Source organism: Dermacentor variabilis, chromosome 11 (assembly GCF_050947875.1).
Source record: "Dermacentor variabilis isolate Ectoservices chromosome 11, ASM5094787v1, whole genome shotgun sequence".
Lineage (NCBI taxonomy): Eukaryota > Metazoa > Arthropoda > Arachnida > Ixodida > Ixodidae > Dermacentor > Dermacentor variabilis.
In genome coordinates, this window is record NC_134578.1 from 39,312,310 (window position 1) to 39,336,131 (window position 23,822).

A 23,822-nucleotide genomic window follows, 5' to 3' on the forward strand; every position below is an offset into this window, starting at 1 on the left:
GGGCGGCTGCGCGCGCCCGCCCGGGCCGTTGTATCTTGAAAGCCATTTGCGACGGGGGCACAGTCCGATGCACGCTGTGTTTCTGCGGCTTCGCGTTGATGCGAGACACAGCGCGAAGGTCAATTCGCTCACGGCTCCTGCCGCGTTGCTTCGCTCCAGCATTTTGTCAGCGAGTTTCCGCGGTCATCGAGCGAGATCTCGTTCATGTTGTCCTGCGCGCGCGTGACAGCATGCGTGTTAATTTAGTTAGCGTGCCTATGTTTACAAGTTTATACGGCCGATAGAACTACTATCCTTACTTCGCATAGCTGTCCGCTCATTTGCTATCGAAATCGACGCTTCGCCTTTCGGGCGAAACTGTGGCTTTTTCTGTACGCCAATTTTTCGTATTTCGGCGGTGCCATGCAGCCTCATTCCGTTTTGAACTTGGCACCATGTTGCAGCTCGGACTGCACGCGACTATACTTAAACGCAATAATCTTCACGGAATACCGGGTTATAACAGCTTTTGTTTGAACAAGTTTAGTTGCTCAGACACACTCGTCTGACGCGCTCGAAAATTCGAAGACAAAAGAAATTACATTTGTAACCAGCTGAATTTACACTTCTGTTTTGTCGTTTGACTGGTATCTGGTTCGGTATGCTCAATCGTCGGGCTCTGCCCTTCAAGCCCTGTTAGGCTCTGGCAGTCCCGTACTATGGAGTGTTCGTGCAACACCAAGATTTCATTCTTATTAGTCTTATTATTATTGCTCGACTCCAAAAAACACGTAATAAGTATTCTGTCTGCATTGACATATTTCAGAGTTCATTTCCTGTGTTCTGTATGTATGTAGATAATCATCTTGTATAATTCACTCTCTTTCACACCGCCTCCTCGTCTTCGATCTGTTTCCCTGTTTGTTGCTCTAACATTCTTTTTTTAAACCAGATTTGTCTTCTGCGTACAATTCGTCTGGCATATTATTCTTTAAGTTCACCAGTACGAAGGTGCACCACCGTAGTTGTTCCTGGGCACCTCAACAAACATTTGAGTGATTTATTGGTTATCATTATTTCATTGCTCTTACTATTAAATGATGTTCATAACACATATCCTATGTCTGAACAGCTCGCTCAAACAAAAGCATTGCTATAACGTATTTTTTTTTATTTTGAGCTCTGGGGGCCTTAACATCCCAAGAAAACACAATCCTGCCATCACATGCGCGAACCTCTATAGCAATTCCATGCATGCAGATCGCGGATATTATCTAACTCTCTCAGAAATGAAGGATTATTCCTGCCGAAGTTCAAGGCCCATTTGGTATCGTCGACTCATCCTGGGATCGTTCGCAAAATACGTGCAAAATACTGAAGTCTGAGACCTGGTGGTCTATACTTTTATGTATAAGCGTACTGGCTGCGGGTAGTCGTCGCTGAGAGCACGAGCTCGTTCAGGACAGCAATAAAGATATGGCAGCGCATAATGCGGAATTGTTCGTCACGAGGTTAGGTTGACGCCCGTTATGTGCGTTTGCTTGCTTTGTTTTTTCGCACCATAATACTCAAAGGGTTGCCCCAAGTCATAAAATATAGCAGTAGCTTTCTGCATAATAAATCTGTAGATATTGTAGATCTTGCTTTCTTTTATGCAGGCAAAAGTGGTAAAGTGGTATTAGTTGCTGGCACAGATCCGCTGCTTAATGTTAGTTCTGCAATGTGCCATCTACAATGTGAGTAGCTTTCTGCATAAAAAATCTGTAGATATTGTAGATCTTGCTTTTTTTTTACGCAGGGAAAAGTGGTATTATTTGCTGGCACAGATCCGCTGCTTATTGTTAGTTCTGCGATGTGCCATCTGCAATGACCTACAGAATTCTTGGCGCGGTATGCGTGGTTTAAAAAATCACGCGGCAGACAGGCAATTTCAGACATTATAATTGCAAAAAAAAAATTCGTTGTTGCTACCTTCATACAGTGTTTTGAAGCGCCTCGGATGCCAGCGTTCAGTGTGTTTTGAACATGGCTTAAATAACTTTAAAAAAAACACGGCACATATCTTGTGCAAAGTAAATGTGGAGCGCCCTTTTGAAATTCCCTATAAGGCATTTGTAGATTTCACCGAAAGCAGTAGAAGAAGTATAAAATTTTTAAAAAGCAGTAAATTTCACATTTGTTTTCTTTTTTGAAAATTCCAAAAACCGTTAGATTACAGACATTTATCACTGAATCATTAAAAAGTTGAAAAGACAAGAAAACCGGTAGCTGTAGCAACACTGAATACTTATACCGGGTTACCGCAGGAGTTTAAATTTCCTACCACCACAAACGTTTTCCTGCTGTGAGCGAAGAAGTTTTTAAGTATTTTGCAAATCTGAACAAATTTAGGGTTACTCTTTAGTGGTCCATTCAACAAGATGTGAGAATGCTTGGACAGTGGGGACAGCACGAAAGGACGGGAGAACATGTGACAACGCGACCTCGCCTTTTCGTGCCGTCTTCAGGCATTCTGGTAGAGACGCACAGCAACAATACCAGCTTTCGACCTTTCTTCAAGACATCAGGATCCGGACACATGATTTCGCTACGGCGGACACGAATTTACGACAGGATGATGTATGGCTGCCCAATTGGGACCAGAAACACCCTCAAAATTCAACATTTATTTTCCGGATGGTATATATATATATATTTTGACTGTGCTTAATTCCCACCACGTACCTACAATCTCCAGGTTCGTACGAATAAGGCGGACGTGGGCGCTAAGCCAGCGACCGACCAGAGTCGTGCAGACGGCAGGAGCGCCCGACCAGACGGTCGCCACCGCCGTGATGGCCAAGATGGCGCTGAAGCGAGCCACGCTGGCAGCGCTGTCCAGCGGGAGGAAGATCATCACGAGAAAGTAGATCTTCATGGCTATCTGGCCCACGATGAAAACCGTCACTGCCACGTAGTTCCGGCGAAGACGGCGCTCGTACGCTTCCGGCAGGCGGCGTCCAGGCCTGCTGGGTGACTTAGCATACGACATCGCTCTTGCACATACCTTATGCGTGCAGCAGACGAATAACAGATGATAGCACGTGGCGTCTATGGAGCTATATCTTTAAGGACAGCCACTCGAAACATGAATACCAGAGAGGAACGCATGGGGGAAATGACCATTCACTGCAGATCTTTTGACGCATTGTGTACAGTTCATAGTCTAGTGTTCGAAGAAAACTCGTTTGGCAAGGAAACATACTAGTGCTAAAAAACATGTGCACGGCACGGATAAAATAAAGATAGAATAAAGTTATTAAAACATGACGTTTTGCGCCCCGCACGTATCTCTCGATTACAATGAAGATGCAAGCAAGAGCGCGCGACAATTTTTTTTTTTTGGGGGGGGGGGGGTGCAGCGCGTGGGAGTATCTCTCGGGAAGATCACCCTGCGCCCTGTTTATCGAACGTTCAGTCGATTGTAGTGTGATTCTGAAAACAAACGGGCCGATAAATGTTTCTCAGTTGCGACGATGGCTGCCGAATCCCCGTCAATGCTGCGTCCGGTTAGTTCGCGATGTTCCGCCAGGGCGTTCGCGGTTGTATGGGCCCTGGAGACGTCATTCATGTGTTGCTTCAAGCGCTGTTTAAAGATTGCGCTCTCGCCGACGTACGACACGTCACACTCATTGCGTGGTACCTTGTAGTTCAATCCCGGGTGGTTCGTTTGCTTCAAATTGTCTTTCGCGCGGACCAGCTTTTGGCCAAGTTTTCGGGAAGAGACGTGGGCGATTTGCACAGCGTAGCCCTCACACATTATTGTAAGGACTTCGCATGTTCCCACAATGTAAGGTACTGTCGCAAGCTTCACTTTTTCTTTCGCTGTTTCATGGCGGGGCTTCACTCACTTGCGCCTTACTTGCGGCTCCGTCCGCTACGGTTGCTTTCTTTTAGGATCATACCCGTCAAATTTTATGCATCCCAAAGGCAAAATTGCTCCCATTGCCTCATCACGGTACCCATTTTAACAAAGGTTGCTGCATTTAAACGAGAAATGTATAATATAGGAACTGCCGGAAGAGTTTCCCATACCCCGTGCACTGAAGCTTCAAGAAAAAATTGTAGGAAAATGGGAGAACTTTCAAGACGATGACGTATCATTTTCTGCAGCTTTTACAACTCTGACATACTCTGTTAGTTTCTTCCGTTTCAAGGGAGCTAGAAGAAACCTTGTACAGGAGTGCGAGACTTACTTCAGTGTTGACAAAACCTATAGTAAGCTTGGCTTTTTATGTTTCTTTAAACTGAATCACGTCAGTACTTTAAAGACAGTCTGCTCATTCAAATTTAGTATCTATGTCAAGGGCAGAATTATTATGGCATTCTTTTAATTTCAGCGCTCTCCAACGAAATCGGTTAAATCAATGCAAAGAAAAACGATTTACTTCTTAACATGCATCAGCTCATACCCACCCAACTTTTTGCACCGCAAACATATACAGGGCGTCCCACGTAAGTTTAGCCAAACTTTAAAAATGTGCAAATGCCACGTAGCTGGACAGAACCAAGGTAATAATTGTTTTCCGTCGCTTGGAGATGCCCAGATTTTTTTTCATTCCGCCTATCCAGATAATTAATATTAATTATTTATTCAACTTATAAAATATTCTAATTACATGAAACGTCTAAATGGGAAACTTAGAGCAACATGAAAAACTCCCAATACAGTTTTTGTTGCTCAATACGTGCGACATAAAGGTTTTTCCGAGCGTGAAAGAATCTCGCAAATACACGCAAGATTTCAGCACGACTGGCCGCTCGGAGCACTTAGCGTGTATTCGCAGGATTCTTTCACGCTAGGAAAACACTTTTATATAACACGTATTGAGCAACAGAAAGCTGTATTGGGAGTTTTTCATGTTGCTAGAAAATTTTATCATGGACATTTTTCCTCTAATCATAATTGAGAAGTCGATCAACTAATTAAGGCAAATTATGTAATTAGGCGGAATGCAAAATATAATCTGAGTATTTTCAAGCAACGGCAAATAACGTTACTTTGGTTCCGTCCAACTACGTGGCACCCGCATATTTTTAAACTCTGGCTAAAGTTAGCTGGGACACCCTGTATACGCACCCATTGCGCCGTCGCCGAGCGAATTTTAGTGAAAGTTGTTGCATTTATGAATAAAAGTGGATATTTTCCTGAGTGCTGCAAGAATTTATTGTCTTTAATTTCGAACCCCAATTTTTTAAAACGAAATCTTATAGAAATTGGAGAACTTTCACAGAGATTGATGTATCAAATTCACGACTTCATAACTCTGCAACAAACACAGACATCGGTAGAGTCCAAGGTGCTCTAATTAGGATATCTAAGGCAGACATAATCAGTATATAACACGTTTTTCTCAAATATAGCAACGAGCTGTCAATCGCACTTTCGCGAAACTAAAGATAACAATGTCGCTGTTTGATCTAGATTACTGGTGATATGATTGTTGTATTCATATAGGAGGTTGCGGCCAAGTACTGCACCAGGGTGGCCAATCCTGCTCTGGTGAGAGAGTGCATTACCGGTTCTGGTCACCGGGATCAGGCCGCACTCCAGGCCTGTTTATGCAATTTTATCAAAACACGTTTTTTTTAACCGGTGGAAAATTGCGCAGCACCGGGATTCGAACCACGGTCCTCTTGCACGCGAGGCGGGTACTCTACCTCTACGCCACCGCAGGAGCTCATGCCTGCAGCGGTCATCATGATGATGATGACCGCTGCAGGCATGATGATGACCGGTGGGGGTAGAATAGAACCGAGGCAACACGCGTTCGCATTCGAACTAGACGAGCTTTCTTGTTATACTAATGTCTGGTTTCTTGCCAGGACTTCCCAGCGCGCTCGAATTAAGCGAGAAGTCGAATTAACGGGAGTTGAATGCATACAATAAGTATGGTACATGTACACGCTCAGGGTAATCATAGGGCGGTAATACTGGCGTCGAGCTAATTAAAGCTTAATGTTAATTACTTCCCGTAACACTGAACGATCCGAGCGCCTCCAACAGTTCAAACAGCTCCCTCACCTTCTCTCGGCCAAGCTCGCCCACCAAGCGCCGGCTGGGGTTCCTGAGCTCGAAGCGCGCACTCTTCGCCAAGGCCCGCACGATGGTGGGCGCGTTGAAGAAAGCCGGCCCGACCACGCTCGTGAGCTGGACGATGTACATGAAGCAGGCGATGGCCAGGATCTCGGACATTATGGTGCCGTCCACCAGGAAGCGGACGATGTTGACGACCGCGGTGGTCCACAGCGCCGAAAGGACGAACGCGCTGTACGCGAGGTACCAGGAGCATCGGTTGGCTTCCAGCTGGGACGCGTCTTCGGAGAATAGGCCCTCCACGAAGCAGCAGCCCAGCACGCGAAGTAGTTTCAGATACTGCCTCACCACGGCGCTGCCTTCGCGATTGTCTCGCCAGGCTTCCACGGCAGTGATGGCCTTCATGTCGAGGGTGCCTTTGGCACGGATGCAGTCTGCCCGAAGACTGAGGAAGTCCTAACGAATAGGCTCAGCAATTGCATAAGGTTTAAACGCTGGTTTAACGCATGTGGTCACATGGCTACCGTGCTAGTTGGACACTACGGGCCTGCTCAAGTACTTGGAAAATGAAATAAACCTTAACAAACGAAAGGAACAGACCTCTCCGGGAAAGGGCAACAGAGCCTGCACGAGCGTTCTCGCATGCCAAGGCAATTCGACAATAAAATGAACCTGGGTAATTAGCCTAAGTGGCCAACGTAAACGCAGTAGATAGGACTAACCTAGGACTGAACGGCGAGTTCCCAACACTACAAACCTAGGGGAAAACTACCGAGTCAATTGAGATCGAGGAACGCAGCAAGGTTTAACGGTTTCTCTAGCTGTGTAGACCTTGCCGATTCTGGTGCAGCGTGCGACCGCGTTGAATGCGGCACTTTTATTAGCACTCACGAAAGCGACCCCCCTTCTCTCCATCTATTTCGCTCTTTTTGAGTATCCCCGGTGCATGACGTTTTCAGAATGCCTGGCATGAATGCTGTTAACGATCGCCTGACGTATTGAGCGAAGGCGCGCTCGCTTGGCGCGCTCGTTTAAACGCCTCGGAAGCGTTTCTTGATATTTCGCGTGAGCAGCGAAAAAAATGATATTTACCTTTCAAAGGCAGAGCATTGAAGGAAGGCGATTGATCACGAGTCCAGTTTGAATCTTTTCATGGCTGTATCGGCTGTAAGCATTATGTTTGTACGGCGATATTTGCATTGCATTGAAAGTGTGTGTTACACTGCGCTGTCGAGGCTCCTGCAAGAAACGAACTCGAAGCAACCAATAGCACCGGAAGAGGGCGATAAAAAATATATCTGCTACGCCGACAAAAAAAAAAGGATATATGCTGTATGGGGGCGCAGTCGCACTGGGGTACGTGAAACGTCATGCGCGTGCTGTTGAAGATGTATGGGCGCTAGGGCACAGATATGGAACTAACCAAATACACAAGTGACAGTTTTTTCGCGCAGTTACAAAGCTTACATACTTGAGATAGAGCTAGTACATGGGGATCCTGCGATATTTCGGGAGCGCTGATCCTGCGATTCGTATAGTGGGCTCGCCGTGGTTAAACATGGAAGACGTCGATCGGCAGCCCTCTCTCTTGTTGCCTGAGTCTGTTTCAAAAATCCCATTGAATTTATTGGTTATTTTTCAAAACAACACGACGGTATGTGTGTGTGCGTGCGTGCGTGTGCGTTAAAAATTATATTATGGGGTTTTACGTGCCAAAACAACTTTCTGATTATGAGGCACGCCGTAGTGCAGGACTCCGGAAATTTCGACCACCTGGGGTTCTTTAACGTGCCCCTAAATCTAAGTACACGGGTGTTTTCGCATTTCGCCCGCATCGAAGTGCGGCCGCCGTGGCCGGGATTCGATCCCGCGAGCTCGTGCTCAGCAGCCGGTGTGTGTTTAGATGCTGTTTGGGGAATTCGCACGTGATACTTCTCTGTTGATTTAGAGATTTTGAAACTTCATGCTACATTTCAATTAGAATTCTTCCCGCTTTTTGTCAATATCTGTAAAAAAGGTTAACGACCTAATTTAAACAGTTTAAACAGCGGTGAGGTGTACTTTTACCACGATTAGCTTCTGAGGACACCTATCCAAGTACAAAGGAAATGTTAGATATTTTTTTTATTTACTGCCGTTTTAAATAAGTCAAATAAAGAAAAAGAAATAGTTATACCTGCCCGCTTTAAACAGAGTATTGATTTAGGACAGAGTATTTTCGAAAAAGATGCCGAACATTCCAAGAAAGTGAAACACAGTTAACTTGTAAAGTCACATAAGCAAACTATCAATTTCATATAAACTGATAGATGAGATTTGTGTATGTCAGGCGCCTTAATTATACAGAGTGCAGAATTGGGATACGAGTTGTAAAGTTAGTGCTTCTGTATCCTTGGAAACACGGTCTGATTTTTCGCAGTCTATCAGTAAGAAAAAAAAAGTGAACGGCGAGATTGTAAAAATCTGTTCACAAGAGCTTCTATAGATTTAAACATTGACATTCAAATCGCTTCAACAGTAACTTACCGAGGACAATTTGGTACTTCGCATGCAGAAGAGAAAATCAGAGTTGGCCTCAAGCTAAGCATAAAGCATACATTCCCGCTTATCAAAAGATATTGACGCGATAGCGTTAAAGGGACAGTATCGCAGAAAATCCAGTGTCAGCGTTCGGCGTCCCCGCGGGAGAAAACTGTTTACATTATATTTAAATTATATATTTAGGTATATGTATATACCATGCCTTGCTATATGACATGCGGTATATGCGTGTTATATTGCCATTCAATCTCTAAAATTGCTCATTCCTCGTCTTAGATTCAAAGTTATTCCTCGGAGTTTTGAGATTGACAATCCACAAACAAATGTGATGAAACAAAACACCGACAGCGCATGCCTTTTATGTTAAATCTCCTCAGAATCATATATTAAAATGGTGACACAATTACAAAAACCTGAAAATGATCTTTCTGGCGCGGTTGTGCACTACCTCCGGGATCGGCCCACGCAGAGGCCGCGTTTCTACCACAAGGCTCGCCTTCGCACATGGCGTTTCCCAGTAAACATTACGGTTACGTATGCCGCAGTTGCCGGGTAGCGTGAGAAGCAGTCAGGGATATTTGAATGCTATCGCATTCCACTCTTAAAGGCGAAGCATAAGCGTCCCCATTTTTTTAAAACAAAAACAATGAACATATGTGACCTTTCTCGTGATGCTAAAATGCAAAGATGGAGGAGGAAAAATGATAAAATATTACATAAAGCCAAGAAGAAAAAGCAGTGCATGTTAAAATAAATGTTCTGTAAATGTCTAATATTAGTTTTACAAGACAATTTCCTTTATGTATGCTCTGAAGTATGGAGCTAACTCTGACTTTCATGCTTCGAAATAATAGACCAAAAGTAATAAAATGAAATAGAATTAAGAAACAATTTCGGACTGACAAATTTTTATTTACTTGGCACTTTTCTGTACAAAGCGAGTTCATGGACCCCTCTGTTGCTTTGCAGTTATGTTGTACATCCTAACAAACACACTTAACTATACAAATAGTAGTTGTACATTGTCAATAGATATACAGAGTCTGCCTTCTGGCGTAATGCTTTAGCAGGAATCTCAAGTATGGAATTCACATTCCTTTTTTGTGCTCCTCAGGGAAATGCGAGGAAAACAACAGGCAGGTGAAAATGCAGATGGTACATGAACACAGGACCCCACTGGTGCATGTTTCAGAGACACAGTCACTGTGTACCTTATGCATAGTCAAAGGCGTATTGAATACATTCATTTTTTTTGCATTTTTACAGCCAAAGACCACTAAGTCTGGTCACAGCAAATATAATACATTGGCACTCGGCAACACTGTCAGATGTGATGTTCATTGTACATATATACAAAGTGCATCATCATGTACTGCATTAGGCATTTGCGATCAGAGTTTTAATGCGACAGCATTAATGGCCCCGTGTCGCACAAAATCTGGCGTCGGCGCCGTTGTCCGTGCGAGAAAAAATCCTGATCCCCGCATCCCGATCCACGCAGGCCCTCCGTGTGGTGCATAGGCATTACTGAACAAATTGAATTTCTCAAAGTAAAATACGTAAGAATATTTGTAAAGTACAATTTACACACAACCTCCAAGCATGATAGCGTCGGATTGTAATCTGAATATACGAGAAAACATAATTCTGTTACGCAGACACAAACCCCTTCTCCAGCTGCCCCTTGAGGTCCGTCTTCTGTGGCGCACCACAGAAAGCTGCCTTCGTGCAGTGTTCGCCGCCAGCATTCCCGGGAAAACATTATGGTTACATATACTGCAGTTGCTCGGAAGCATGAGAAGCAGTCGGGGATCTTTGAATGCTGTCGTGTTCCACTTTTAAAGACAAAGCTTAAACGTCCTCTAAATTTCATACCACTTCCCCATACAAAATGACTTCAGGAGTGGAAAAGGAATTCAGAAAGCAACATATAAACACCATGTTATTACGAGCACGAAAAGCTGTAGTGCCCGGCGAGCAACAGAAAACTGAGGCTGTGCACCAATGCCCGTTGGAGATGGCTAAATAGAAAGATAAGCGGACAGGAGCAATCTCAAGTCTTGTTCCAATTCTGATGAAGCCGGCAAAAGAGTCAGCTTCATGAAGATGGCACTGAAGTAAAAAACAATGCCGACTACCTTTCTGTCCAAACATGATGGCAGCCAAGTAGAATATTTTGAAACTCGACGGGAGGGCTGTTCTGCACACAAGACAATGCAGTCACATTTCCTTATGCACTCAATGCACGCTACGCTGTGGTGTTAATACATTTGCACAAAGTTAAAAGAAAGCAATAATATGTGTCTTTGGCTCTTTCTTGTCAACGCGAAATGGCATCAAGTAGAAGAGACGTATTTCAGATCCGTTCCATTACTTGGTCTCGAAGCTGTCTTTTTGGCAGACAACACAGACTGTCACCAATGCTGGTCAGAATCAAAACACACCCGTAGCATATTCTGCGAGCTTTAACTTGGAAATCAAGTTGCACGTTGCATGCAAGTTGTTGAGTATGTGTTCTCTGACACATGTCAATGAAGATAAATTCTACCAATGATTATGAAATAGATCACCAGTAAGAAGGAAGTAGAATACGGAGAGTAAGCAATTGAACTGCCCGCAGCAAGTTTTGATTGAATATTAATTGTGCAATTTATCATGAAACGTGATTTGCATACTACTAGGATTGTCATTGAGACATGGCATTGTCTTTCAGATACAGGAATATGCTGCTACGGCTTCGCCTGTCCTTGGAGGTGGCTCTAGTGGCTTCTGCTCCAGAAGCTTTTGTAAACCTTTATGCTCTGGTTTATGCAACCAACCATTACATTACTTCATTTCTAAGTACCTTGCAAGAAAAAAAAACATAAAAACAAACTGCCCGTGGCATTTGAACAATTCCTCTCATGACGGGTGTGAAGAGGTGGCTTAGCACTCAGTAAAAATGAACAAAGTGTCCATCTTGTTGCTTGGCCGCGAAGACAACAACTACATACAAGTGAATGTCAATGTCAAAACATCCTTCAAATAAGCACACTCAATTGAAGACTGAGAAGATGAAACAATGTAAAATCACCAAAACATGCTTGCAGCCTATGGGAAGTGTTATACAAATAGAGCAGCCTGCCTCAAGCAAATCCTGCCAGAATTGCCACTATTTACTTGGATTACATGGTTTTACTAGACACAATCTGGAGTACAGATTACTACAAAGGTTTGCTCACTTAGGTTATCTGGTCTCATGCGCTAACACAGAGGAAGTCACAATGGAAAGAATTACCTACATAGTTCATTATGCAAAACAGACCATTATGTACGGGATTTTTCATAGCGCTAACAACAGTTGGCCTGGTGCAACAGTACACCGTACAACTGAGGCCCCAAACAAACCACACATCTCTAACGCGATGTGAAACTCAACAAATAACATGTAACAAAGAAACAAAGAAAGTGTAGGGGGTGAAGTAGCCTCCACTGTGTTTTCTGCGTTGTGCAAAATAGCATAAGAAAAGGTGCTCAGCTCATGTACAGAATAGGAATCAGCCAGCTTAGCACAAAAAGCTCCAGCTCCTTAGACGCATGACTACTGGTAAATGTGCCCTGTGAATCAATTTAAAATTAGCTAACCTTTGTTCTGGAGATATGTCAAGTAGATCTTGTGCAAAAAGAAGAAAACTTATTGTCGAGTACATTCAGCTGCCTGTGCAAAAACAAGAAATAGTACAGCAGTGAAATTATGTGCAGACATACAAGTGATTTCCTTTAGGAATACTGAATGTCATTTACATGATTTTATGCATGACATTAAAGAAATCAATAATAAATGTGCATGCCAATGGTCCAGCAGTGAAAAAGCTACACATTTTTGCTGTTTGGCATTTAGTCCAAAGAAATATGGGCTCTCACTTCATTACGAAGTACAAACAGGTAAAACTTGTAAAACCCGTAAATACTATGCTCAAGTAAGTGATGACTCAAGAGCCTTGCTATTACGAATATTTTGATCAAGAAATTAACTTCTTGCAGTAAGTAATACATTTGCCATGCATATTTCAGCAAGAGTGCAAACCTTTACAGTGTCTGAATGGGATTATCTGAATACCAAACTCAAACATATTGTATCCCATGTACGCTTAATTTCAAATCTTGTGTCACGTTTTGACTAAAAACAGGACACTGCATGGCGATCACAAGAGGGAGCTCAGTTGCCTTCAAGATTGGTGGGATGGACAGAGGACAAAAGACGTTGAAAATTGGTGGTGTACACATAAAGAAGAATCAAAGTGATAATGAAGAAAAACTCGGTACATGGCTACAGGATAGCGTAATCATGTACTTATTATACAGACAATGAGGAGTGGGAATTAAAACATTGCAACATTAAAACGTTGCATAAAGAACTTGAATAATACGCTGGAGCGTGGTCGTGCCAGCCATTGCGCCGTTTCAACGGGAAGTACCACACCAAACGCCACCCTCAAGCAGGCCTGAGATATGCTGCCACATTTTGAAAGAGTGCATGAGATCAAACAAAGTGCAAAGACGCAATGGATTGTAGTGGTAACATAAATTACAATAACCACACGTTGATGGTCAACGCAGTGAGCATCTTTACCCTAACAGCTTGGCTATAAACCTGCAATCTATCCCACTACTCTGGCAGCAGTGGCGGGGTAATCGGCAGTATGCAACAGGTTCTGAGTGAACTTAAGTATTGAAATGATAACGATACAAAATAAGTTGATGAGAGGAGAATACGTAAGTGACATAGAGTGCCACTCAGTGCTTGATAAATGTTGGCCAAGTGTAGGGCATACGTCAGAGTGGCCTTGCACATGCTTAGAAGTGCCTGTAACAAATGCTACCGCTCATGTTTCCGTAAGCACTATTGCCCCAGTCACACAAAACCCTGCATTTCTTCATTCGACGTGACAATGTGTGCATTACAATGCAGTCTTGTGCAAGAGAACTTTTCAAACAGTCTCACAATGCGTATGGCAAATCAGTTCTGTGAAAAACCTGCAAAGTGGAGGAAGCTTTATAAAAGAGAAATGAACCAAGATGCACTTCTCACCAACTGCGAGGCTTTCTGAGAAACCCATTTGGGTTTCCGTAGCAGCTTTGTGCTCCTGTCAGGTAGTTGCAAATTTTTTCTTTTCCCACAGATTTTTTTCCAACAAAGCGATTACATGTTGCACTTTTATGAAATTATGCATAACAGTAATTCTGATCAGTTATGTGCTTTTCGCATTCCAATCTATGTTGATGGTACATACATGTGCTACTACCTACAGCTCACCTGGCCAACCCCTCCCCTCTTTGTCCTACCACATTCTTAAACTCGCATATCTATCGACACATATTGCATTGTGTGTTAGAGCAACAGTGTAAACAAATATGTGCATAAAAGTTAATCACAAGCGTGCCTCCAAGTCATTTAATATGCTGATAAATGAAAATTTGTGCTCAATGTGATCGTTGTCCCATCATTACCTTAAGCGAGACCCAGAACCTTGGATATGCAATGTAAGCATCCATTGAATGATATAAAAACTTTACAATGCTATAGCTTAAGGTATACATATGGGGCAGAAACATGGTGGTTAACAAAGAAGCCTGAGAACGAGCTAAGGACCGTGCAAAGAGCGATGGAATGAAAATGTCAGGCGTAACATTAAGAGACAGGAAGAGAACAGTGTGGACCAGAAAGAAAACAGGGATAGCTGTTATTCTAGCTGACATTAAGAGGAAAAAAATGGAGCTAGGCATGAAAACTAAAGTGTAGGGTAGATAACCGGTTGACTATTAGACTTATAGAATGGTACCATGCGAAGGGAAGTCAGGGATGGCAGAAAACTAGGTGGAGTGATGAAATTAGGAAATTTGCAGGTGCAAGCTGGAATCAGCTTGGGCAAGACAGGCGTAATTGGAGATTGTAGGGAGATGCCTATGTCCTGCAATGGACATAAAATAGGCCAACGATGATGATGATCGCTTAAAATAGGCAGCTATTTTTCGTGAAAATCTCACCAACACAAGATAAATGAAATCTAGTAGTCAGAATTTCTGAATAAAAGTGTAAATTCAGGCGTTATGAACAACTTCATGTATTAGCGCCAAAAACCTCCTCCTTGTGCATTTACAGTAGAGCCTCATTCATACATCCTATAAAAAAGAAGAATGCAAGAATGTAAGAGGGGGAAATGCAGGATAGCGAATGAGGGAAGAAAAAAAAATAACCTAGCGGAGAGCATCAAAGCTTTAAAATTGTTTATTGTGCCATCTCCAAATGGAAAGCTCTCTTACATATTATATAATATGCATTTCCTTGGAGAAAGTCTTATTGTGTGCTAGCCTGCCCCCAAATTTCAGTTGGCCCACCCCCAAATTTCAAGCTGGCCAACTCCCAAATTTAAGTTCACCTACCCCCAAACTTGCAGTTGACCTATTCCAAAATTTCAAGTTGGCCCAGCCGCAAATTTCAAGTTCATCTACATCCAAATTTCAAATTGGCCCACCTTTAAATTTCAGTTGGCCTTTCCCTAAATTAGAGTTGGCCCAACCCCAAATTTCAAGTTGGCCCGTACTCAAATTTCATTTGGCCCATCTATACTAAGTGCTTCCCCATGCATATTCTATGGAGCCCTATGTATCCTTATGGGTATTCTTTCTGATGAATCTGACTTTTTGTAAATTGTTTCTTATCGCTTATAAAGCTACCAATCATCTACATTTATATTATTATGACGATTAAGCATCTCAACTTTACAAATTACACATTCTTGTGGCGATACAAGACATACTTTTTAGCATGATAGACCTGTGGTATTCGCCAAAGAATGCTTACAAATGAAAAGTGGCACTTAGCTGATGACTTGTAGCTACTTTTACAACCCGGAGCAAAGCATGTCGGCATATTGCAGGCTCTACACAAAAGCCAGGCTTCACACCTCGGCAGACCAGCACGATCTCAGAGTGCTCAAACCTCCGAACGAACTTCTGCAGGGCACAACAAATGTGCAGCAACAAAACAACCACACGGGACTCAGCTGCAGCGAAGGCACGCAACTGAGTCCCGTGTGGTTGTATCGTGTGGTTGTATCGTGTGGTTGTATCCGTGTGGTTGTATCGGTTGTATCCCGTGTGGTATCGAGTGCTGCAAGTTGTGCGACTCGATCACAGCGCCGTTAGTTCTCACAACTGCCATGGGGCCCACGTTTTCAGCAGAGCTGTGAAGCTCTGTTGGTTCTAGTAACGTCGCCTTCAGTGGTAGTTGAAGATGTTTTCAAAGATAGGTCGAAATGCTTATCGCAATAGGGTTGGCGGCGATAGCTGTGAACACGGCACTGGTGGCGCGCGACGACCGGCAAAATTTGTCATACCGGAATAGCGAACCAAGTGAGCGCTGGCGTTTTCACGTGACATGGGTGGGCGAGTACGGCGAGAAAACTGCTGCAGCATGCGGCTACTGTTCACGATCGCGCGTGCCTCTGGCTTTTTCTTCTTTACATGGGATCTAGTGGCCGAAAAATGTACCATACGACTGCAATTTGGCGATGTACTGAATGTCAGTGCCAAAAGATTGTGTTTTTCGAGAATGTATCAAGAAGTAAAAAAAAAATGTGCCACTGTATGGGGCATTTCTTGTGTTCTTAGTCACAAACGTTGGTGCTGGGAAATTGTACGAAACGGGGATCGTATCAACGAGGTTCTCCTGTACTAAGTTCTCTAACAGTACTGTGAAATCATGCCTCATAAATGTCCTCCAAGCATTCATGTTTGCCATGAAGACCAGTCCCTAGGAGGCCGAATACTTAGTTTGAATTAACCAAAATCTTTGTTCGAGTTAATGCTATTAAGCGGCTTCAAAATGTGGTGAAAACATTGAAAGTCCGAATCACCCTGGCTTGGATTACCATGAGCTCACGATATTACGAAAGTGTAAGAGAATCATGACATGCAAGTGCTTTGAGAATTCATCAATGCAAGCGAAGTGAGTCACATGTGGTGGTTCAGTAAGAAGGGTGGGCACGTCAGATGGTAGTGATGATGCAAGGTACAGAAAAAAAGAAGGAAGAAAAGGCAGTAACTAGTTAATGATCGTGTTAACGCAGAGATTTATGTGAACTGTTCATAGCTCAGTTAAAAAGTACTAAGCCCCTCAGGTTTGCTCTTTGCCATGATACAAGCCCAGCAAATCTCCTTTGCCACAGTTAACTGCTATAATAGACAAGAGTTCACAATATAAGCACATATTCAAAGAAATAACTTGTACTGAGTATACTACAGGTGCCATTAAAGTGTCTGAATGTTGCACCGAAAACATTTTGCGACCCTGTAAAACCTAAGCCATCATGCTCTCTAAATGTTGGTCAGAACTTGACCAAAATTAATCTATTATGTTGAACATGCCAAGTTCACTGGAAAGTTTATCTGCATTTCTCTTTTGGTTATACTATGGTTCCACATATAACCTGAACCCCAAACTACAATTGAAAAAATAAAACAAAAAGGAAACCTTATGCATGTATGACCAAGAAACGTCGGGGACAGGAATATGGCAGTATGAATTAAAGACCTAACACAGGTAGCTGATGTTATGGTTCAAATTAAAGAGAAGAGGTAAAGTTCGAAGGGTTCTGTAATGCATAGAACAGATTAGCATTCCACTACTAATTAAGTTAAGTTACAGAAAAGGTGCCAAGGAAAGGTGAAATGCAGTCGAGAATGGCAGAGTGGGACGAGGTAGGGAAATTTGCAGGGATATGATGGGGAAGGTCGATGCAGAACAGCAATAAAATAGAGTTCTAGGGAAAGGTGCAACTGAACATACAGGCTGATGATAACCGGCGCAATTAACTGCATACAAGTGTTGAAACCTTTACGAAAGACATGCCGGTGCAGTTGTCGGCGCAAAACAAATCCTAAGCAACAGTTTTCTTTCATACATTGAACCACTTTAAATGCTGGTATGAGCAGTGCAGCTTCTCGACAATGCTCAACAATGGCAGAGCAAACAATGTCTCTGGAAGTAACGTTTCGACAAGGGGATCTGTCCTTTTTCGGGGCAGGACTGCCCGGACGGAGGACAATGCTAGCTCCAGCGGCATTTCCTGTTCGACAATTGCTGAGTGCTTCAAGCCTCCATTTTCCTCAATCTCTCTCTTGTTCAAAAGTTTTATAACGTGAATTTTGCCTCCAAGTGTGGCTTCACGGCAATGCACAATTCATTGCTCCAAAGTCCCACCTGAAGGCAGAATACATCACGACCCGCACTTTCAATGTGTAGCTAAAATTTCTTAAGTTTCTGGTACGGGTTAAATGCACGAAACTACGATATGTCAAAGTGTCCCTCCCTGCTGTGCCCAATGGTGACGTCACAAGGCAAAAAAATGAATCGCACTCAATGAGTAGCTGGATATCAGTTAACAAGATGGGAGTACCGGAACAGAAGCTGCAACAATGTACCGCCGAAAACTACTCTTGACACTTGCACCCAAATGCATTCACCTTCCCATGCAACTCGTACTAGCGAAGCTTGCAACTGTGCCAGTCATAGCCCACAAATTCATCTGTACGTAACCCTGTCACTCAGCCTACATGACCCCCACTTTACCTGCACCGTGCCGATAACAGCATTGCATATGTATTCGTGACAACATATTTCGCAACTTGCCCATAACATGCCCGAGACGTGCAGCTTAGAATGTGATCTCTCCACACAATGACGTCTTTCAACTCTTAACTGCCAACTCCAGCTGTCTGTCATGATTAACCAGCACAAAACACAGACTAGACATAAGTGCAGTGGTGAAACACTGAACTATAACTAAGCTTTACTGCAGAACATTTCTATCGTTGCAGTTGAGGTGTTAATCACAATGCACAGCCACCCTCAGTATAGATCAGTTGATTAGGCTTAAAGACCCAAAGTAACATCTGGGCTATGAGAGGCCCAGCATGGGGGTGTCACAATGCACACCTCATCTTCATTAATGCAAACGTAAACCGAGTGGTTTTGCATCTGCATTCTCCAAACATGGAAGCTGTGGCCATGGGAACCAGATTTGTAACCTCCTGTTCAGCTAGAATACCATAGGACCAAGCCACCTGAACAGGTGAACTTCGTTTATAGTTCAGCAATCATCTTCTGGACTTCTGGCAATGTCACGCCTGTATTTAGTGCTGGTTTAGCATGACGCAGTGTTGTAATTCCTAACTAGCACAGCTGTATATTGTTTATTCCAGAGCGTGCCTGCAGCTGTAAACCCTTTGCACCAGGTCACTAGTACGTACAAGAATGTAAAAAAAATATGAAAAAAAAGACGGCATTTCCAGCCATCTTGCTTGCTGAAGTAAATATGCAAGGCATGAGTTCGTATAAGAAACTTAGAAAGATGTGCTTGCGGAACTCAATTATGTCAAACATCGTGTGCGCCAACTTAAAAGAGACAATGAAAATATTCATGTCAGATGAACTGGCATTGTACACCTGCTGCAGGTGTATCATGGGGCAAGTTAGAGAAAGATTAGGGTAAAACACGTTGAAACACCTGCTGGTTTTTAGTAACAGAACCTGAAACTGCAATGATGCTCGTAACATGTGACAATCAATCGGCCCACACCCTCAGGTGACTTATATAGTCTTGCAGGGCTCCTCTAAAGTTGTCACTAAAGAACAACGCCTCAGGACTGGACAAACAGTAGGTGCGTACACACGCACTGTGTCATTTAACAATCAGCCAACTGGCTCGTCCACTCTACTCTCATCTGCTGTAGAAGCTTGCCTGTGATGAATCCATTGTCGAAAGTTGGAAAACACGTCAGCAACCTTCCCTCTTCCCACCACCGATAGAGAGCTGGTTGATCACACACATCGTTGACTCCTATCATGGGCACTAATACGTTCAACAATCTGTCCTTGCGCTGCACAAACAAAGACTGAGCACTCTCCTGAGCTGAGCGCGACCTAAGAGAGGGTCGCTGCTGGGTATCACAGCCATCGCGCGTACGGCGAGTTCCAGTCCCGCTCAAATACTGAGTTCAGCTGATTTGTGATTGGCTGGGACGACGTCTCATTGTTGCCCGATTGGTCCAGAATGAGGCCGACGCCACCAGTGTTGATGAAATAGTCAGGGGTCCAGTTTGACGTTCCTGCAAATGAGAAGATTTCAGACAAAGTCAACACTTTACGCGCTAGCTGTGAGAAGGGGCACCATGTGCTTTCAAATAAAAAACACAGACACAAGAAAAAGAAGTTCTAAAACGTCTGCTGGTAAAATATTCTGCAAATTTGGGTGCATCTGAAGAACACACATTTTTAGAATTGAAATCAGTCCAAAGGGCTAAAAATGATGAATATGGTGAGGAAAGAAATAAGAAAGTAATGGTGACGCTAAGACTGCTTAATATGTGTATGTTATGTGCAGTCATGATCAAATCATGATGAAAAAACAAAGTTCAAAGATAACAGTTTTGGACTGCCAACCTGCTAACCTATTAAGACTGAAATTTATAAAAATTTTGTGGACATGACAAGAGGGAGGTTGGGTGGAGAGATGAAAGCAAGAATTTTATTTGAGTTTGCCCCTTGTACACACATTATATGGGGTACGTATGCAGTTTATAAACAGTGATTTACTGTTATACTGGCAAGCCACACACAACGTTTGGAACAGTGTAGCAACCGTTAAGAACATCTCGCTGTCTGCACAATGACTGCTCCTTCAAATGCATCTTTGGCCACACAAACGCTTTCAATTCATCAGTGTTACCACTAGCAATTGAACTATGGAATAGTCTCCCTGATAATGTAGTCCACATTCATAACCCTGTCAAGTTTCGTCATGAAATAACCGCTATTTGTTCTTGACCAGTTGCTTTCATTATTTTTTTTCTTAATTACGTACACGCTTCTCGCTTCAAAAAAGATAACACGGGGTTTTGCGTGCATAAACCACCATCTGATTATGAGGCACGCTGTAGTGGAGGACTCCGGAAATTTGGAACACCTGGGGTTCTTTAATTTGCACCTAAATCTAAGCACACGGGCGTCTTTGCATTTCGCCCTCATCGAAATGCGGCCGCCGTGGCTGGGATTCGATCCCGCGACCTCATGCTTGGCAGACCAACACCATAGCCAGTAAGCCACCACAGTCTTCTCGCTAACTTCTGTATTTGACCACTGTCAAGAGATGTACTCTATATTACTTTTGTAAAATTTGACAGTGTTAAATGATGTACCCTTACATTGTGTATGTCACCATTCATTCCAATAGTGCATATTGTGTTCCGCTAACTATAATGTAATGTCACCTCATTTTATGTAACTTATTATATGTCTTATATACTCATTTTCTCTTCCCATTCTTTGTAATGCTTCCAATTATGAAGATATATATATTGTATAATCTCCCCCCTCACACAATACTCTTGCTGGATCCTGTGAGGTTGTTGAATAATCAAAGGATAGAACAACCATTAGATCACTGACTTTTTAGTGACTGTATTGTTGCTGATTTCGCCTATTTCAGGAACTTCTTGAATAAGCTTACTCAAGGCAAATATCCATCTAGTACATGGCGACTATCACAATTTCTTTCTTGTAGGTGATTTTCTCTTCGTCATCTTGCAGCACCCTATCCTTTTACACCTTAACGACTTTTCACAAACTGAGCCTATGTTTTTGTCACACCTGAAACAGCATTAATAAAATGATAAAAGGAGCTCAAATTCGTTTTTATGAGAAATTCAGGAGAATTGGCAGCTATGGATTAGCTTTTAAGAGTTTACAGGTAGATATGAAGAAACTCTCATGGATTTTCTTTGTAGCTCCTTGCAACATTCAGTTCGACATCAACTTTTCCTTCCATGGCTGTAGAACCGAACCTCATTATGCCATAGTAGACAAGAAAATACCTTCAATATATTTGATAGTAGTCATTATAAGCATACAAGCTGGTATCAGCAATAAAACAGTTATTCACGATCGAGTCAGTGAGAAAGTAATGTGGGCGTGGCACCCCTGAGAGATTAGCAGAGGGTCTCCTGTAAAGCAGGCACAACTGGTATGATCACACAAGATCAGTATGCTGGCTTGCTGGCTGCGAGCTAGCCAAGCCAAGCTGGTGGCCACAATGCCAATGCGCATCTAGAATGCGGCGTTTCAAGTTGTTTTTGCCGAGTATTTAATATGTCTCTTACCAAAACACACACTTTGAGCTGCGAGTCAATAAATGCTCACTTTGTCAGAACTGATGTCTCGGATATTATATTTTGGGTTTTGTTACACATTGAAACTCTGTTACTACGAACTCCACATTAACAAAGTTTCCCGAGATACCCTGCTCAGTGCTTGTAGTTTCAATGTAAGAATATTTCAGCACTATGAACTTGAAAATACCCAACTTTTCAGAATAACAGTAATTATTCAGTTTTCATGTCATGTTAACAATGCCTCAGTACTACGAATTAATATTCCGAAATCTTAGCATTCTTTGATTTCCGTGTATCCATCCCGGAAGCGGGAACAGCAGACTTGCAGGCAACCAGGCGCAGAAAGCAGATTGCTAGAATAGCAGCTTGGGCTTGTAGATTTTCCATCCTGGTGTTAACAGCGCAAAACATAGATGGGACACGAGACAAGACGACGACACCACAAGCGCTGCGGTGTCGCACACCGCAGACGACACCACAGTGCTTGCGGTATTGTCTTCTGGTCTTGTATCCCGTCTACATTTTGCACTGTTAACGTCAAGAAAGCAGATGCCATGGCGTATGGGTTCAGAAAACCTGAGACAGTGCTGGAGGAAAAAAACAAATGAAGAGACTTCTTTTTCTATTGCGGAGAAGACGATGCATCAAGCTTCACAAGCGCATGCTCCGCCCATACAAGTCTCCCGTAGCAATGGACGCATGTCTCTTTCTTCTTTCTCCCTTCTTTCTGAGCACTCCTCTTTCTTCCTATGCACTTCTTTCTGCAGCCGTACCAGATATGCACACAGAGAAAAGTAACTTCCGTGCTGGCAGGGATGCCAGACGGTCTCTCTTTCCGGACGGCGTCGTTTACACGCGCTTGCACTTTGGAATAATTCACGTGTCTACCTCGAGCGAGACAGTTGCTGTGTTCATGGCAAAGAATGTGGAAAACAAACAAACAAAGAGAAACATTGCGCTTTGGAAGCGACATGGCATTTCCTTTTTGACGGTGGTTTTCACGGCATCAGTGTCTCTTGCGTGCATGCCATTCTTATTATACGGTGCTTCGGTGGTATGTAGCAACAGAGTCAATGGAAAATAGCAACAGTGCAGCCCAAGAGCCAACGGTGACATTTTCGGGGATAGCTGATACGGTGACGACTGATGAGCTGATCGGTTGGCGAGCGGAATGATTAATTTTGGGGCTTTTACTATAACCACCTTTCAGAATAACAAACAATTTGCCACAGTCCCCTGAATTTCGTTGTATCGAGATTTCACTGTGGCAGGAGAACATTCATTGAAATAAACCATGGCCAACAATATTTTAAATTTACTTTGCTGCATCTGGTATTTGGTTTCACCAGTGCTATAGTATGGCAGTTGAATGCAAATGTAAGGGAAAGTCTAATGAATTTTCTTTATAGCTTCGCGGTATTTTCAGGTGACTGTCAATTGACTCATTCCCAACCATACAGTCGACCCATTTTCGGGACATGCCCGATAATTCAGATGCCTTCACGGCACCGCCCTGTACCCCATAAAGGGAATGTACAAGTACGTATGATTTTCCGGACTTCTTGTCATGGCCGCAGGTCTGAAACAGCATGAATCGAAGCCATCACCCCCGCCATTTTGATTATCTCATTGCCTCGAACCGACGCTCTCGCATACAGATCCACTGGCAGCCGTAGCCACCACAATGGCAACGCTAGGCCAAGCTGCAAGTTTCTTGCTGTTTGGTGCCATGTTTTGTGTTCAAACAATTTGATGTTCTTAGTGATGGTGCCCACTCCACCTTTGCAATCTCACAGTATGGCGTGTTGCATAGTGCCAGTTCCCAAAAGTGAGCTTCACCTCAACACAGCCATGTCAAGGCTGTTTCACATGGCGCGATTTTCACTCAACAACACAGTGACTTCCGTCACTCCATGACTGCTGCGATCGCCACAGCTCTCCATGACTGGGTTCCTCCAAATTAGTCATGCAGTTGTGGAGTCGCAGCGATTGGCGTGATTTTAGGTGGGCTGAT

At 43.3% G+C, this 23,822-nt stretch overlaps 1 protein-coding gene across 1 annotated transcript in view; it reads right to left on the reverse strand.

Annotated features, from left to right (window-relative positions):
• Positions 1-9,829: 9,829 nt before the first annotated feature.
• Positions 9,830-23,822, reverse strand: part of LOC142564023 (5'-3' exonuclease PLD3-like) — a 35,070-nt gene continuing 21,077 nt past the window's right edge. The window contains exon 10 of the mRNA XM_075674827.1: positions 9,830-19,747. Within this exon, the coding sequence (XP_075530942.1) occupies positions 19,587-19,747 (161 nt within the window). The 3' untranslated portion in view covers positions 9,830-19,586. The remainder of the gene's footprint in view (positions 19,748-23,822) is intronic.